The 17,798-nt window shown below is 41.3% G+C and overlaps 1 protein-coding gene across 2 annotated transcripts in view; it reads left to right on the forward strand.

Moving 5' to 3' along the window:
- LOC149257217 (plasma membrane fusion protein) overlaps positions 1-17,798 on the forward strand; it is a 205,739-nt gene that overhangs the window by 78,747 nt on the left and 109,194 nt on the right. For both annotated transcript variants that reach the window (XM_089413743.1, XM_089413740.1), the window contains exon 4: positions 15,315-15,415. In XM_089413743.1, the coding sequence (XP_089269869.1) occupies positions 15,315-15,415 (101 nt within the window). The remainder of the gene's footprint in view (positions 1-15,314; positions 15,416-17,798) is intronic.

Below are 17,798 nucleotides of genomic sequence, written 5' to 3' on the forward strand. Positions count from 1 at the left end.
AACATCTAGTCAACAATTCTTCAAAACCTGGAATCCTATCGTTGTTAAGAATAGTGGTGTTGAACACGTGCCATTCATGAGGGAGTCCTCCAAGGGCAATGAGAGTAAGCTCCCTATCAGCGATAACTTCTCCAATCGAAAGAAGATCATTTTTTATCTCAGTAATCCTCATGAAGTAGGATTGAATGTCTTCACCTCTTCCCTTCTTTATATCCTTCAGCTTGTTTTTGAGAAAGAGAACTTGGTTTGCATTGCTAGATTTGAACATGCCAACCAACCTGTCATATATCTCCTTTGATGTGTTCAAATCGGAGATGTAAGCAACTAAATGCTTATGAATAGAATCCCTGATGATATTCTTTGCTTTGACTTCACCCTTCTTGTACTTTGTCTTAGTAGTAGCCGATGCATTAGAAGGAGGTTCTGAAATATTTCCCTGCACATAGTCCATAACATCTTGCTCTTCTAAAGTCAAATCAAAAGACATCTTCCATGCATGATAATCAGAGTTATCATAAAGCTTGTCATTAGACTTGAAGTAGGATGTGGAGGCCATTGAATCTTTTCCTTGATCAAAGGATCTCAGTGATTGCTCTTCCTAGTTATTGCTCTTTTCACTCTTGCTTGGGCTTTGTCTTTACCTCGTCTCTGACACCATGTTTATTTTAGATAACAATGGTATGATCTATGCTTAAGAGCAATTTTACTTCAATTTTCTTATTAGCCCAATACCAATATCCAGATTAGCAATCACATCAACATGACAGTAAAATGCAAATAGAACATAAACAATGACAATAGAAGACAAGCCATGACAAGCGATTTTTTAAATTTGCCGATTCAAAGCGCGATTTTTATCGAAAAAATCGCCAATTTTTTTTTATAGCGATTTTTTCGATAAAATCCCGATTTTTTCGGTTAAAATCGCGGAGGGCGCGGGCAGCGGGGTTTTATATGGAAAAAAACGATTTTTTTTTTATTCATTCAGCAGTCCGCCGCGGAGGAGAAGGAGAAGAAGGGAGGGAGAGGGTTGCCGTCGGTTGTGGGAGCGAATCGAAGCGATTTTAGGAGGAATCCAAGCCAAGATCGCCAATTTGTCCATAAACCAGGTATGTAGATTAATTTTTTTTTGTTTTGGTTCAATAAAAACTTTGTTTTTCATTGTTTTTAAAGAATTTTTGGAAATTTTTCATTGATTTGGGATGGGTTATTTGTTATGACTATGAGAACCAATTTTTGATTTTTATTTTCTCATTTTCTTTAAACATTGTTTATTTTTTTTGATTTTTCATTGTTTTTTGGCATTTGGTTGGGTGACTTGGGTTTAGAAATTGGGATTTTGGAAATAATTAGCTTGTAATTTTGCAAATGCTAAATTGTAATTTGTATTTACTATTATCATTTATGTAATCCTAAATTCCTATTTCCTAATCCTTATTTTTCCATAGGTTTGCAAATTCAAAATTCAAAAACAAACATGCCAAGGAAATTGGATCCTTTCTGGGAATATGGTGACCCTAAAACTCCGAATGATAGACAAAACTTGTATTGCAAGTTGTGTGGAAAGGAAATATTCGGGGGGATATACAGGTTGAAGTTCCACCTTGCACAAATCCCTGGACGTGATGTGGGGCCCTGTCTAAAGACAAATGCTGAAATTATCCAAAAAGCCATGAGAGCATTGGGAGAATTAGAGCACACTAGAGACGCCAAAGAAGAACTCAAAAGGCAACTAAAAAGGTCAGCTGAAGGAAGTGGGCCAAGTGGCACAGGTTCTACTGCAGCGTCAGTCAATCCGTTTGCTGCATCATCATATTTTGTTCCTCGAACCACACCTGGTTCACAACCAACTATCGGTTCAATGATGAAAAGAACTGAAAAAGAAAAAGCTGACAAGTTGATGACAAAATTTCTCCTCTGGAGTGATATTCCTTTCAGCATTATAAGGAATAATCCATTTTTCCAACCTACTCTTGATGCTGTTGCCAGTGTTGGCCCGGGGTACAAACTCCCTTCTCTTCATGATTTCAGAGGCCGGCTTCTTCAAGATGAAAAGCGTGACTGCACCCAAAGATTGGAGGATTTTAGGGCATCATGGGCACAAACAGGATGCACTGTTATGTCAGATGGTTGGACTGACCAAAAGGGGAGAACCCTTATAAACTTCTTGGTTAGTTGTCCCTTGGGGACTATGTTTATCAAATCTGTTGATGCAACTCATCAAATCAAAGATGCAAAAAATTTATGTGATTTGCTGGATGTGTTTATTTTGGAGGTGGGTGCAGAAAATGTTGTCCAAGTCATAACGGACAACGCTGCAAATTATGTTGCTGCTGGTAGAATGCTTATGGACAGGCATCCTACTTTATTTTGGACACCTTGTGCTGCCCATTGTATTGATTTGATGTTAGAGGACATAGGGAAAATTCCCTTTGTCAAAGAGGCTGTTGACTCATCAAAAACCATCACAAAATTTATTTACAATCACACATCTGTGCTTAGCTTGATGAGAAAATGCACCAACAACAAAGAGTTGGTGCGCCCCGCCATTACACGGTTTGCGACGAGTTTCATATCTCTTCAATCCCTCTTGAATTCTATGTGGGATTTGAAGAGAATGTTTGTTTCAGAGGAGTGGCGTTCTTCGCCAATGAGCCGCAAACCAGAAGGAGAGGCCGTCTGCAGACTTGTTTCATACCAAGAAGACTTCTGGGCGGGAGTGCAGGAGGTGTGCGCTGTCACTGAACCTTTGGTAAAGGTTCTTCGGTTGGTAGATGGTGAGAAGCCCGCAATGGGCTATTTGTATGAAGCCATGGACAGGGCCAAAGAAGCCATTCGGTCCTACTATGATGACAAGGGAGATGATGGGTTCCAGAGACAACTCCTTCTATGGAAGGTCATTGATGAGCGATGGAACAACACACTCCATCGTCCCATTCATGCTGCTGGGCTTTTCCTGAACCCTGCATTTTCTTATGCATGTGGGTTTAATTTTGATGTTGAGGTCGTGGAAGGATTATTAACCTGTGTCCAGAAGATGTTGAGATCTTCAGAAGAACGTATGGAGATCTCTAGACAAATTGAGCAATATAAGTTGTCAGGTGGCTTATTTGGCTTTGATATGGCTGTCATTGATAGGACGGTTAAAATGCCAGGTATTTTTTAGTTTGTAGTATGTACTTTGTAACTTTGTTTCAAATTTCATTGTTTCTTCAAATTCCATTTTTTTCTTATGTTTATTTAAAATTTTATTTGTAATTTTGTTGTAGACGCATGGTGGAAGATGTATGGTGGCAGAGTACCCCTTTTGCAAAATCTTGCCATACGCATCCTCAGCCAAACATGCAGCTCCTCGGGATGTGAGCGCAATTGGAGTGTATTTGAAAAAATACACAACAAGAAGCGCAATAGGTTAACACTTAAACATTTAAAATATTGCAAATTTCCAAATAAATTTTTGAATTCATTAAAGTTTTAAACAATATTTTTTTTATAATATTAATTATTAATTATTAATTTATTATTTCATGAACTTTGTACAGGTTGGAGTCCCATAGACTTAATGACATGGTCTATGTCTACTACAATCTTCGATTGTGGGTGAAACAACTAGAGAAGACACCTGATACGGAAGCCATCTCATTGGATGGGATTGACACCACTGCTGAATGGAGGGTTGAGACCGAGAGGCCTCTCATGGATCCCACTGAGGATTGGTTAGTGCAGGATGAGGGGGAGGAGGAGGGGGAGGAGGAGGAGCAGGAGCAGGAGCAGGGGGAGGAGGAGTTGGAGGAGCAGGAGGAGGAGGTGACACCGCCTACCCGGGCTACCCGGGCTACCACTACCACCAGTAGAGGACGTGGTCTCCGTCCACCTCAGCCTCCTATAGCTGCTACTACTAGTTCTTCAGCTTCTAGAGCACGTCAGACTCCACTGCCATTTCCACCACCACAGGCACCAGCTTCTACATCTAGAGGGAAAGAGAAAGTTGTGCCATTTTCTCGCAAGAGGGGCAGAGGAAATCAATAGGATTAGACTTTCATTTTATTGTATATGACATTATGACATGATGAGATACATTATCATATTTTTTGTTGATATTTTGAGGCTGAGTTGGACTTGGGACTCAGGACTTACTATTCAGGACATGATTCAATGTTATGTGTGATTTTAGCGCTAGAAATGATATTAAACATCTTATATATTAGTTTTTTTATCATATTTATGTGTCAATGTATTTATTTTATGTTGTAGATGGTTTAGATATTAAAAAAATTGAAAAAAATTGAAAAAAAATGAATATTTTTGTGCCAAACGATTTTTTCCCGCTTTTTTCCGATTTTTTCCCGATTTTAACGATTTTTTCCGCTTTTTTCCCGGCGCCGATTAAATCCCGATCGCGATGTGTGCAACATTGGGACAAACCCCAATGTGGAGAACCCTTTGATCAATTCTTCTTATTATTCTTCAAAAGTTCAGCAGAGAGAGAGAGAGAGTACAATATGCAATATTCACTTGCCCAATCATGGTGAAATCTGTCCCAACAAACGACAGCGACAGAAAGCCCTAACTAGAAAGTCAACGCTGGTCAACAGGACAAAATTTGACCTCCAAAACAAATCGGTCAAACCTGGTCAACTCAGCCTCCGACAACAAATCAAATCAGCCCAAAAATAGTCCAAAAACATCCAGTCAAACCTAGTTAACAAAAGTCAACACTGGTAAAAAAGTATGGTCTGCCTCGTTTTCTGTGCCCAGAAATGCGGCCTTCCTAAACAAAGAACCCTCACAAATCGCAGTCAAACAGGTCAATGTTGTTGGTCAATGCTGGTCAAAAACCCTTCCTGCAACTTCGGTCAACGCAGGAACAAAACTGCCATTCTTCGCACGTGTGGAGCACTGGCTCAGAAATCCATACCCAATCAATGAAGGAGAGATAGATATGTGAGTGAATGAAGTGTCTAAATGAGGAGGAGGTGCTTTGTATTTATATGCAAACATTGAGGATGAATATATGAAAATTCCTAATCCTCAATGAACCCCTACTACAACAAATCTAAATCTACTTCACCTACTTGATTTTAATATACATTATCAAGTTGTTCTCTGAATATTGAAGCAAATTACTTCTATAACCTACACTACTTTAATATTTGATTACATGAAACAGAGAACTAAGCAAAGAACAAGATACATAGGACAATTATTTTTGACAAAATAGTCCCCGGAAAAACCTAATGTAGGAAAACCTGTGTAGCAGCTCTAAGGGTTTTCTATTATTAAGCAGTAATTCTGAATACAAATGCTGGTTTCCCTCCTGGAAAAGCAATGACAGAGAAAATACAATGGCGGAAAAACTGAGTGAGTTTTACCTCACTTCACCGGGCAGATTTCAGTTGATTCGGTAGCAAAACTGGCTAACCTCGACTACTTTTGCGCTGGCCTGGCGTAGGCCCTGCGTCAGCCCTACAGGATCTGCGTTTCTGCGTTGTCTCTTCTACCCACTGCGTCAGATTTCTTGGCTGTTCTGGTAGTTCCCCGACAATTCCGATTTTCTGCATGGAGGGCAGCGTCTACTTCTACGCTAGCCCTTCTGGCTCTGCGTCAAGGCCTGTGTGGGCCGAGATTGGCCCAGCGTCAGTCCTCTTAGTTGCTGTGCTGCCTCCAGTAACTTCTCTCCGCCTCTCTGTTAGTACTCCCGAACTATCCCTTCCCCTCTGCTGCAACTGATCACTCAGGTCAAATTCTCAGCTTCCTAGCCCCAGAAATCAAACTCTAGATCAATTTGTTCTCTCCAAGTGTGTTTCTAAATGAACTGTTCATTTGGGGTAGCATCGGATGTGCGCTAGCCATGAAAATTGGTGGAGAGGCTAAAGCACATGAGATCTCCAAGACCTAGAAATGGTTTGGGCAAATTCTAATCGGTTTGGGAGATATTAAAATAATTATTATTTTTAATGGAGTTCCTACCTATAAACTTAGGAAAAATAAAATATTAATGGGTATTAATATAAAACTAGGTTAGAAGGTTCCAAAAGACCATAGATCAAGCCAACCTAATCTTAGCCATTGATTAGAGATGTAATCTCGATTGTTGAAGGACCAACAAGAAAAGTATAAGAGGAGGCTTGAGTGTCAGTTGGAGAACACACCAAAGTGATCAGTCATTCAATTTACTAGAGCGGGGTTGCTAAGTAAAGTCGAACCAGTGATCAACAGCGAGGGGCAGCGATCATTGGACAAAGAGGCAGCGATAGTGCCGAGAGACAAGCACAAAGGTAGAAAGGTAGACGCAGAAGCCAGAGCAGGCCACACAGAGCCCAACAGAGATAGCGCAGAGGCCAGAGGGCCTGCATCATCCACGCAGAGGGTAGTAGGAGTGACGCAGAGGGTCCTAAAGGCTGTGCAGTGCCTCAGAGGGCTGACGCAGAGGGTTCTGAGGCTGACGCTGTGGCCAGATGGGCTGATGCAGAGGCTAGGAGGGTTGACGCAGAGGCCAAGAGGTTGATGCAATGCTTCAGTGTTGTTGGAGAGGGTTTCGTGGGGCAGGTTTTTTGAATACTTGCTTCTGAATAGAGAGGTATTACTGTCGGTTATTTTTCTCTGTCGGGTGAGCCAGTTTGGCACCGAGTTGTACTCAAGGATATACTGTATAATAATATAACCCTCAGAATTGCTGCACCGGTTTTCCTGCATTGGGTTTTTCCGGGGACGAGTTGTCCAAAAATAATGGTGTCACTTGTGCGTTTGCTATTTCTTTCAGCTGTTGATCTGTAGATGGTTGAGACTCTATTGTGTTTATTTCAATGTTTAAACTTTATATCTTTAAATAACTTGTTGGTAATTAACAAGTAGGAGAAATAAACCAGAAGAATACAGATAAAATTTCTAACGGATAGACTTAGAAATTTCAACATGGTATCAGAGGGTGGTTGCAGATCACAGGAGAGTTGAAGGCACCAGCTGAAGCAGAGCATTTGCAACAGAAACAACTGTCCCGAGTGACAGAAGTTGTTCCTAGCAGAAAGCAGCGGAGAAGGGTTGATGCAGAGGGATTGCGTCATCAATCCGGGCCAAAGAGAGGCCAACACAGAGGCTGAGGAGGGCAGAAAAGGCTCATGTAGAGCCACGCAAAGACCAGGAGGGTTGACATAGTTGGCTGGGGGAGCATTTCAGCCAATGCTGGGATTGCGCAGAGCCTAGAGGCTCAATCCTTCGGTTGCTGGGGTTTAGGAAGTTGTGGGCAGTTTGTGAGGAGTGAAGTTGGTGGAGTGCTATGGATAGAACAATACCTAACAGGGAAAACCCAAGGTAGAGGGAGTCGCTACCAAGGCAAATTTCTAGCCAAGGAATTTGAATCGGTGTTGTAGGTGCACAAAAAATTGGAGAGGTGCGACTTGACAATTGGCATGAGGATTTCCAGAAGAGAAATTGTGACTCAAAGGGAGTTTAGCAGAGAACTTCCAGGTGGAAAGTAGAGAGACTCAGCAGGAGTCAAAGAGAGAACTTCTAGAGGGAAGTAGAGAGATTCAGATGAGTTGACAAGAAGAGTAGAAAGATGGCCATGAATGGGCTGAGGGATCAGGACAGGCTGGACGGGGCGTCCAACTTTGTGGTCTGGAAGGCTAGGATCCTGTCCATTGTAGATAGACATCGCATCAAGGCCTTTACCTTAAGAACATTGGCAATCCCAGTTGACCTGACTGATAATGAGAAGTACGGGGAGGCAATGGCCAAGGTGAAATGTATCATCCTTGATGGGGTCAAGGATCATGTGGTCCAACATATTACCGAGAAGGAGGCGACAAAGGAAATGTGGGACGCCTTGAAGACGTTGTACCAACATACTTCCGTGCAGAGGAAGATGTTACTTGAGAATCAACTGCGATCATACCAAATGCAGAAGGGGGAGCAGATAGATCACTTCCTCGGTTAGTTGAAGGAGATCCGAGACCAACTGACTTCCATAGGGGCCACGCTGGATCAGGAGATGTTTGTGAGGACTGCTCTAAACGTAGTCTCCGAGGAGTGGGAGACGTTTGTCCAGAGCATTCTGGGTAGGGCAAATCTTCCAGATTGGGAAGAATTGTGGGCGGCTCTTCGTCAAGAAGAGATCAGACGACTGAGCAAGATGGGAAGTAGCAACAATGGAGTCGGGATCAAGAAGGAAGAGGAAGAGGATGCAACTCTGGCATCTGAGGGAAAGCAGGAGAAGAATAAGAAAAAGGACCTCTCCAAGGTCAAGTGCTTCAACTGTGGGGAACTGGGTCATTATGCGAACCAGTGTCCGAGGAAGAAGACTAAGGAAGAGGCGTCTGACTCCAAGGCAGCGCCAGCGAAGGCGGAAAAGGAGGTAGAGGAGGATGATGATTGTGCCATGAGTTCTCATGTACCTCTAGAGAAGAGGTGGGGAGACATTGAGTTGTAGTTAGGAAGACTACATGCGATGAGGGGCAGGATCCTTTAGGTACCCAACTTCTTGGATTATACCTTGCTATGGGAGCCCCGAAGAGAGAGTAGCAGGACTGGCAGATGTCAGTAGAGACGAATGCGGATGAAGCGACAGAGAGTGCTATAGTGTAGGAGTCCTCGAGTAGCACGAGGATAGCAGGCTACAACAGTGCGAGAGACACGAAGAGTGTTGCAACAATGCAAGATGGCACAGAGAGGTTTGCAGATGCGAGATGCAGGGAATTGTTGTAGAAGCGCAAAGGCAGTAAAGGGAGCACTTGATAGTGGCAGAGAGCTTCAACATCGGGAGTGTTTCTACTCTGACAGGGATGTCAGTAGTTGGGTGGATCAATTACTTACTTCTCGGTAACTGAGTTGCAGTGTAGTAGCAGTTGGCAGTAGCACGATGCAGCATGATGAGGGGGTTGCAGTGTAGATGCAGTGTTCGGAAAAAGGACCAGCAGCGGCATGGATGCAGAGGGAGCTGCTGTACGGAATCTACGGATGCAGCAGTGGCAGTGGCAGAGCCATGGGTAGCAGTACAGGATGCAACAGTGCAGAGGATGTTGGGCGGGGAGGCCTAACATCAGCACAGGTACCGGTTCTGTATAATTAGAGTGATGCTCAGTGAGGAGTATTACTAGAGCACAATTCTCGCTAAGAGGGAGTGTTGATTTGGGGTGGCATCGGATGTGCTCTAGTCATGAAAATTGGTGGAGAGGCTAATGCACATGAGATCTCCAAGACCCAGAAATGGTTTGGGCATATTCTAATCGGATTGGGAGATATTAAAATAATTAATATTTTTAATGGAGTTCCTAAGTATAAATTTAGGAAAAATAAAATATTAATGGGTATTAATATAAAATTGGGCTAGAAGGTTGCAAAAGACATGGATCAAGCCAAATCTAATCTTAGCCGTTGATTAGAGATGTTATGTCGGCTGTTGAAGGACCAACAAGAAAAGTATAAGAGGATGCTTGAGGGTCAGTTGGAGAACACACTAGAGTGATCAGTCATTCGATTACTAGAGCGGGGTCGCTAAGTAAAGTTGAATCAGTGATCAACAATGAGGGTCAGTGAGTATTGGACAAAGAGGGAAAGATAGTGCCGAGAGACCAGAGCAGAGGTAGAGAGGCATATGCAGAAGCCAGAGCAGGCCACACAGAGCCTAGCAGAGACAGCGTAGAGGCCATATGGCCTGCGTCATCCACGCAGAGGGCAGCAAGAGTGACGCAAAGGGTACCAGAGGCTGCGCAGTGCCTCAGAGGGCTGACGCAGAGTCCAGGAGGGCTGACGCAGTGCTTCAGTGTTGCTAGAGAGGGTTTCGTGGGGCAAGTTTTTTGAATACCTTCTTCCGAATAGAGAGGTATTATTCCCGGTTATTTTTCTTTGCCGGGTGAGCCAGTTTGGCACCCAGTTGTACTCAAGGATAAACTGCATAATAATATAACCCTCATAATTGTTGCACCGATTTTCCCGCATTAGGTTTTTTCGGTGACAAATTGTCCAAAAATAATGTTGTCACTTGTGTGTTTGCTATTTCTTTCAACTGTTGATCTGTAGATGGTTGAGACTATATTGTGTATATTTCGATGTTTATATGTTCAAACAACTTGTTGGTAATTAACAAGTAGGAAGAATAAACCAGAAGAATACAGATAAAATTTCTAACGGGTAGACTTAGAAATTTCAACATGAACCCCAAGCCTTCTTCTTATACTTTCTTGTTGAGACTTCAATGATCGAGATTAAGTCTCTAAACAATGGCTAATATTAAAACATGACTTGAACCACCTTCTAGATCATTCTCACCCATATTTTGATTAATACCCATTAATATTTTATTTTTCCTAAGTTTAGACTTAGGAACCCCATTAAAAATACTAATTATTTTAATAAAATACAATCTGGGTGGAATTTCACCGAATGGTTTCTGGGTTCTTTAGAACTCATGTGCCTTAGTCTCTCCCCCAATGTTCATGGCTAGAGCACATCTGATGCTACCAAAAAATTAACACTCCCTCTTACCGAGGAAAGTGCTCTAGCAACAATGTCCAACTGCATGATGCTTTGCTTCTGAAGCATCTCCTTTCCCCACTGCTGCCGCCACCAACACTGTGCTATTGTTGCTACTGTACTGTTGCCCATGACACTTCCATTGCCACCGTTGCATCTGTATTACAACTCTCTCTCAATTGCTACATTTGCTATGCTGCTAGCACTGCCATTGCTAACACTACATTCGTACTGCAACTCAGTGGCTGAGAGAAGCAACTGAAAAACATCCAAAATTACTAAACTTAACTGTGTTCAACATAATACCATGAATGTTGGAATATTGACTTCTGCTAATCTCCGACCCTCGGAATTTTCTACACTGCTGCTGACTTCTGAACTGTGCCATTTACACTCCTGCCAACCTTGCTCTGCGTTGATTAGTCTCTGGTCTCAGGCTACTGCATCTGTCTCTCCAAACAATCCATTGTATCATCTGACACTAAGTCCATCTCGCGACTACTGAATCTCGGGTTCCCGTAGCAAGGAATTGATCCAAGAGGTGGACTCCTCAAGGATCCTGCCCACATGTAGTCCTCTCGACTACAGCTCAATATCACCCCATTTCCCTCCTGGAAATGCGTGGGCAGTCATGGCAAACTCATCTTTGTCAATCTTTGCTAGAGCAGCCTTAGGATTGTGTTTCTCATCCTTATCCTTTTGCTTCAAAGGACACTGGAATGCAAAGTGGCCCAACTCGCCACATTTGAAACATTTCACCTTTGAAATGTCCTTTTGCTTCTGCTTCTGCTATTTCTTTGATGCTAGAGTTGCGTTCTCCTCCTCCTCCTTGATCTTCGTGCCACTCCCACGACTGCCATTGAGATTGACCTTTACCAGGTCCCTCCTCAATTCCTCCTGTTGAAGGGATGCCCACATCTCGTCCCATGAAGGTAGTCTTTCCCTGCCCAATAAACTTTGGACAAAGACTTGCCATTCATCTGAGACTCCATTTAGGGCTGTCCTTACTATCGCGGTAGACTGAGTAGACTCCACTGCAGCAAGCTGGTCTCTGGCGTCCTGAAGACGCTAAAGATAGGAGTTAACTCCTTCTCCTTTCTGCATCAATGTCTGCTGCAACTTTTGTTCTAGGTACATCTTCGGCTGTTCGGAAGAGCCTTCGTACAGTGAAGACAGAGCTTCCCACATCTCTCGGGTTGTATCTTTGCCCTGCAAGTGTGAGACCACATGATCTCGAACTCCATCGAGAATGAACCTCTTCGCCTTCCCCTGCTCGGCCTTGTACTTTTTCTTCTGATCATTGTCAGTGGGAATAGCCACAACACTCTTGACGTAAGCTTCGAGATCGTACTCCTCCAGAACAACTAAGATTCTGGTCTTCCATATAACATAGTTGGAAGCTCCTTCCAACCTGTCCTGATCTCTGAGCCCATGCGATGGCATCTCACCAAACTGTCAAATTGAATCCTCTAGTCACTGCTCAACACTGCTGGCAAGCAAGTGAGAAATTCGAACTTTTGGCGAGAAAAGTCCTCTGAGGAGAAAATTCCCCTTCTATGTGTCTTTTCTATTTTGCGACGTATTTCTGACCTGACAGATCCGACGCCCTTCAAGCACTGCACTGAGGCTCTGCGTCACTCCCTCTACTTCTGCAAACTCACGAACTGGAAATCGTACCTCTTTATCGACTCTCTCAGAGAGAGATTTCCTCGGAATCTCTACTTCCTGGCAAGGACTGCGCAATCCCTTCAAGGGGATTCAATTTGTTGCCAAGTGCATCTTTCGACCTCTTTGCTCAGCGCTGGATCTGTTCTTCCTGTTTCAAAATCAATCCTTTGATACCACGTGAAAATTCATAATCCTCAAGGAACCCCTACTGCAGCAAATCTGAATCTACTTCACCTACTTGATTTTAATATACATTATCAAGTTATTATCTAAATATTGAAGCAAATTACTTTTGTAGCCTACACTATAATATTTGATTACATGAAACGGAAAATTGAGTAAAGAACAAGATACATAGGACACAGTTATTTTTGGACAAAATAGTCCCCAAAAAAACCCAATGCGGGAAGACTGGTGCAACAACTCTGAGGGTTTTCTATTATTAAGCAGTATTTCTAAATACAAATGTTGGTTGCCCTCTTGGCAAACCAGTGACAGAGAAAATACAATGGTGGAAAAACTGAGTGAGTTTTACCTCACTTCACTTGGCAGATTTCGGCTGATCCCGCAGAAAAAATGGCTAACCAATGCTACTTCTGCGCTGGCCCTGCATGGGCCTTGCATCAGCCCTACATGCTTTGCGTCAGCTTTGCGCTGTCTCTTCTACCCACTACGTCAGCTTTCTCAGTTATTCTGGCAGTTCCCCAACAATTCCGATTTTCTGCGTGGAGGGCAACTTCTGTTTTTGTGCTGGCCCTTCTGGCTCTGCGTCAGGCTTGCATGGGCCCTGATTGGCCCAACGTCAGTCCTCTTAGTTGCTGCACTGCCTCTAGTAGCTTCTCTTTGCCTCTTTGTCAGTACTCCTGAACTATCCTTGCCCCTCTGCTGCAACTGATCACTCAGTTCGAATTCTCAGCTTCCTAGCCCCAGAAATCGAACTCTAGATCAATTCGTTCTCTCCGTGTGTGTTTCTAAAATGAACCCCAATCCACCTTCTTATACTTTCTCGTTGAGACTTCAACGGCCGAGATTAAGTCTGTAATCAACTGCTGAGATTAAAACATGACTTGATCTGCCTTCTAGATCATTCTCGCCCCTATTTTGATTAATATCCATTAATATTTTAATTTTCCTAAGTTTAGACTTAGGAACCACTTTAAAAATATTAATTATTTTAATAAAATACAATCCGGGTGGAATTTCACCAAACGGTTTATGGGTTCTTTAAAACTCATGTGCCTTAGCCTCTCCACCAATTTTCATGGCTAGAGCATATCCGATGCTACCAAAAAACTAACAGAATAAACGTGACTTTTGGGCTTCTGAGCCTACATTAGTTTGCTGTCGGACCTTGACAATTTGTCCATAAACAAAATTAAATTCATAATTCCATTTGTAGATGTCAGAATGAGATGATGTTTAGATCAATCCTACACTTTTCAGAGAGAGAAATCCAATAAAAATATCAGTTGCCTCATATGAGCTGTCCAAGGTGAAGTTTGGCCCTAGTTGCCAAATTTAACACATTTCCATTCAAGAAACATCCTAATATATTGAGTTAGGTCCACAATCCAGCGTAACTGAAGTTCACTAGTTTGAACTCATTCAATTTAATTGGTAGATATGTCGGGCAATTTGCTATCAATTGACGATGGACATATATCATGATTCTTATTAATATGTAAACTCCAATTTGCACTTGATATCAAGCTAGAAAATTGAAATTTCAATGTGAATATTCAATTATGTGCATGTTTAAATCTTTAAAAGTTTAAAGTTTAAATCATAAATATTTTATTTTTCTTGTTTAAAGTTGGAAAATATACAAATTCATATATATATATATATATATTGTATCTTTATAAATTTTAATATACCCCCAAGTTCCAACAAACCCATGTACCTTGTTTCAAAAGTGACGTCCCCGTCCCTGAACCTGCGTTTCCCCGTTTCCCTGTATCATGCAACTTAGATTTGCTGATTTTTCAAGTTTATCATAAGAAAGAAAGTCATTTACCTTGGGGTTTATTGAAAATAAAGTTGTATATTAACCAAGACCTGATATGTTGATTTTTGAGGTTTTATCTCTTATATTTTCACGATATATCTAGGTTTTTTGTTGCTGATTTGTGTGTTTTTACTACTGTTACAGAACAAATCTGTAGTCTTTTCAAGGTTCCATGCTCTCACAAGTTTTTGCTTCAGATTTACACACAAAAAACCAGTAGGACAACTAATAATTAACTGCTCACCTCCTCCTTTGACCCCAAAGAAGGCATTGGTCTTCTTTTGGTTGGTTGAGGTACTAATTGGGAACCCTCCCTTAGCCTTTTTGGAGGAAGTTGGGCTTAGAGAGTGGGGATTTGGGCTGAGGTGATAATGGGCACTTACCTTGTGTGTGCCCATCTCAGCATGTTGCATGGGCCTTTGCAACCATGCTAATCAGACTGGTAACAATAACTAATGTCTGAAAACCTCAACATAGAATCAAAGCTTGTTAATATTATTAGGAATTCCTAAACTTATAAGCATGAATCATGACTTGAAGAGGTGTTGGAGATAGCAATCCACAAAGCACCATCATTGTGACATTCAATAATCACCATCATTCATTTGTGGGGATGACTCACTGCACTTTTTCGAGTTGATGTTTGAAGTGGTCATGAAGGTGTCTTGGCCTAATATTAAAGGGGCCTAAATAAGGGTTCTCACAAGCTTAATGACATTTTATTCTAAAATGGGATATTTTGGGCTTATAAAATCCATTTACAGTGAACATTTTTTTTGAAATCACGCAAAACTTTGTAAGGATTTTGATGGTGCAGTCAACTTAGTGTGCCTTTGTTGTTATTATGAAAAGCTCATGCAAAGTTGAGGATGGTACTTGGTGACTTAAGAAGAGTTTGTGAAAATTTTCCTGCAACAAATAAATTTGGCCTAATACCTTGATGAATGCCTCTTTGTCTAGTGTAAGTCTTGAAAGAATTTAGTGTTTGTGATCTTTAGTGTCCATTAGAATGCGAAGGAATGTCTCATTCTTCATATTAGGTATCCTTTCCAGGGCCATAACAGATCTCTTGAAGCTATCTAAAACAAAATTAACTGTTCCTTTTAGTATGTAATGAATTGGTGTGTTCGGTAATGCATTAAATTTTTTTGCATTTTCGGTTTTGCAGGTTTGCACTTTTCGACTTATTGTAAAAAATGCAGCATCATTACTGGATGATTCGGACCCTATAAAGGTCAAAGCAGATGCTGCCTTTAATGACCTCATAAGGTATTCTGTTTCCTTTGTATCCTTCGTAGCTAAAATTAGATATCAATACTCTAGCTTTTGGGATAGGCAACCATAAATCCTGCTTAGCGTTTTACTCGGTTGAACATTGAGTACATAATACATATTGCTGTTAGTTATTTTATTCAGTACACTATTTGGCTTAGTGGTTACTTTTGCTCTTTCTTTGAAGGAGAGATTGAGGATTGCTTATATGCACCATAACTAAGATGTAGTTGGCTTAGACCTCTCTCAAATGTTGCAAGAGGTGCATACCTACATGCTTCAGTGACAATGATATTTCCATTTGTAGGACGCACCTAACCTAAACATAGGGGCATGGGGCACCAATTGAGCTACTCCTTATTTTACAATATAGTTTTTCTGACACCACAACTACACGAGACATCCTTTCCACTCCACAAATAAAAACCTGCAGTTTTGAGTTAGCAGAAAACAACCTCACACAATTCACAACCGTAAAATGTGGGCAAAGAGCTCAAAAGCATTTGTATTCACCACTTTTTTTCTTTCTTAAAATACATCTTATATTTACAGAAAATTATTTACAACCAAAAATGCAAAATGTGGAATTGTATATACTATACCATGAACTTCATGAACTCTTCCTTAGAGCTACTAGAGCAGAAATATAAGCAGAATGCATATGATCCAATTATGAGGTTGTATTTACCACTTGAATACAATTTAACATTCTTCCCTCTCCTACTCTAAAACTGAGTCTTCTTTTGTACTGTTCTCATTCTCCATATGTTTCTTCCATACTTTTTATTCTTTTCTACAATTGTTGCGAGACTCTTTAGTGTCTACCTCTTTGACCTTCTGTATTCCACTGTCTATTCGTCTTATGTCTTGTGTCGTCTTCCTCAAATTTGTGGCTTCATCAAATCCATGGCTACCTCCAATTTAAGCTCCATGAAATTGCAGCTTTCAAAACACTAATGTTCCTTAAAATCATGTCTTCATAGAAACTGTCTAATCAAAACCATGGCTTAATAAAAAATCCATCTCTTCTGAAAATTGATGCTTCATAGAAAAATATAAGTCTCCTAAAAACTGGGCTTCATGAAAATGTTGATCTTTCTGAATCTAACACATGAGAAATTCTTACTGCATTATCCGGTTTATTTCACCTACTTGTTTATTCTTTAACAAGTTATTTATCCATATAAATATTGAAAATAAACACAAATGCAGTCTCAACTCATATACAGATCATCAACTGAAATAATAGACAAACACACAAGGGACACCGTTATTTCTGGACAATCGTCCCTGCAAAAACCCAATGCGGGAAAATAGGTGCAACGATTCTGAGGGTTTTATTATTAAGTAGCTTTCTTGAGTACAACTAGGGTGCCAAACTGGCTCACCCAACAAAGATTTCTACACGACAGTAATACCTCTTCTCGGAAGCAGATATTCAGCTTCTCAGCACTAGTCTGCCCCACGAAAATCCTTCTAGCGCTTCTCTGAGGTTCTGTGTCTACGTAGCTTTGGAACTCCCTGCGTCAGCCCTACTAGCCTCTGCGTAGATTTGGAACCCCTTGCGTCAGCCCTCATCCTCTTTGCGTTAGTTCTCTGGCCTTCAACATCACCCACGCAGGCCCCTCAGCCTCTGCGCAGTCTCTAGTTGCCTCTGCATGGCTCCTTTTGCCTTTGCGTAGCCTCCTCAATCACTGCGCTGGCCCTCTGGCACTATCTCTGCCTCTCTTCTATGTACTCACTACCTCTCACTGTAACTCAAATCACTTCTTCGAATTTTCTCAGCAAACTCCGCTCCAGAAAATCAAACTGACTAATCAATCTTGGTGTATATCTAACTGACCCTCAAGCCTCCTCTTATACTTTTCCTGTTGAGTCTTCAACGGTCGAGATTAATTCTCTAATCAATGGCTAAGATTAGATTTGGCTTGATCCATGTCATTTAGAACATTCTCACCCAGTTTTATATTAATACCCATTAATATTTTAATTTTCCTAAGTTTAGGTTTAGGAACCCCATTAAAAATATTAATTATTTTAATATCTCTCTAACCGGGTAGAATTTCCCCAAACCATTTATGGGTCTTGGAGATCTCATGTTCTTTAGAATCTCCACCAATATTCATGGCTAGAGAATCCGACGCTACACCAAATCAACAGAAAAACTCAAGACTCGTCAAAACTGTGAATTCATAAAAAACATACCCTGGTCAAATGTGTATGCATCCACAATTGCGAGTAGGACTTGTATATTTTGAGACTGAATCACCAGATGCAAGTCATACTGCTCCTACTACTATTTTGTAGGAACCAAATCTTGCACTATGTTTTGAATCTTTTATTCATGATATGTGAGAGATTGAATTTGTCACTTCAAATG

This window comes from Pinus tabuliformis, chromosome 6 (genome assembly GCF_031772625.1).
Source record: "Pinus tabuliformis cultivar Carrire ecotype Pingquan chromosome 6, CPIR1, whole genome shotgun sequence".
Classification (NCBI taxonomy): domain Eukaryota; kingdom Viridiplantae; phylum Streptophyta; class Pinopsida; order Pinales; family Pinaceae; genus Pinus; species Pinus tabuliformis.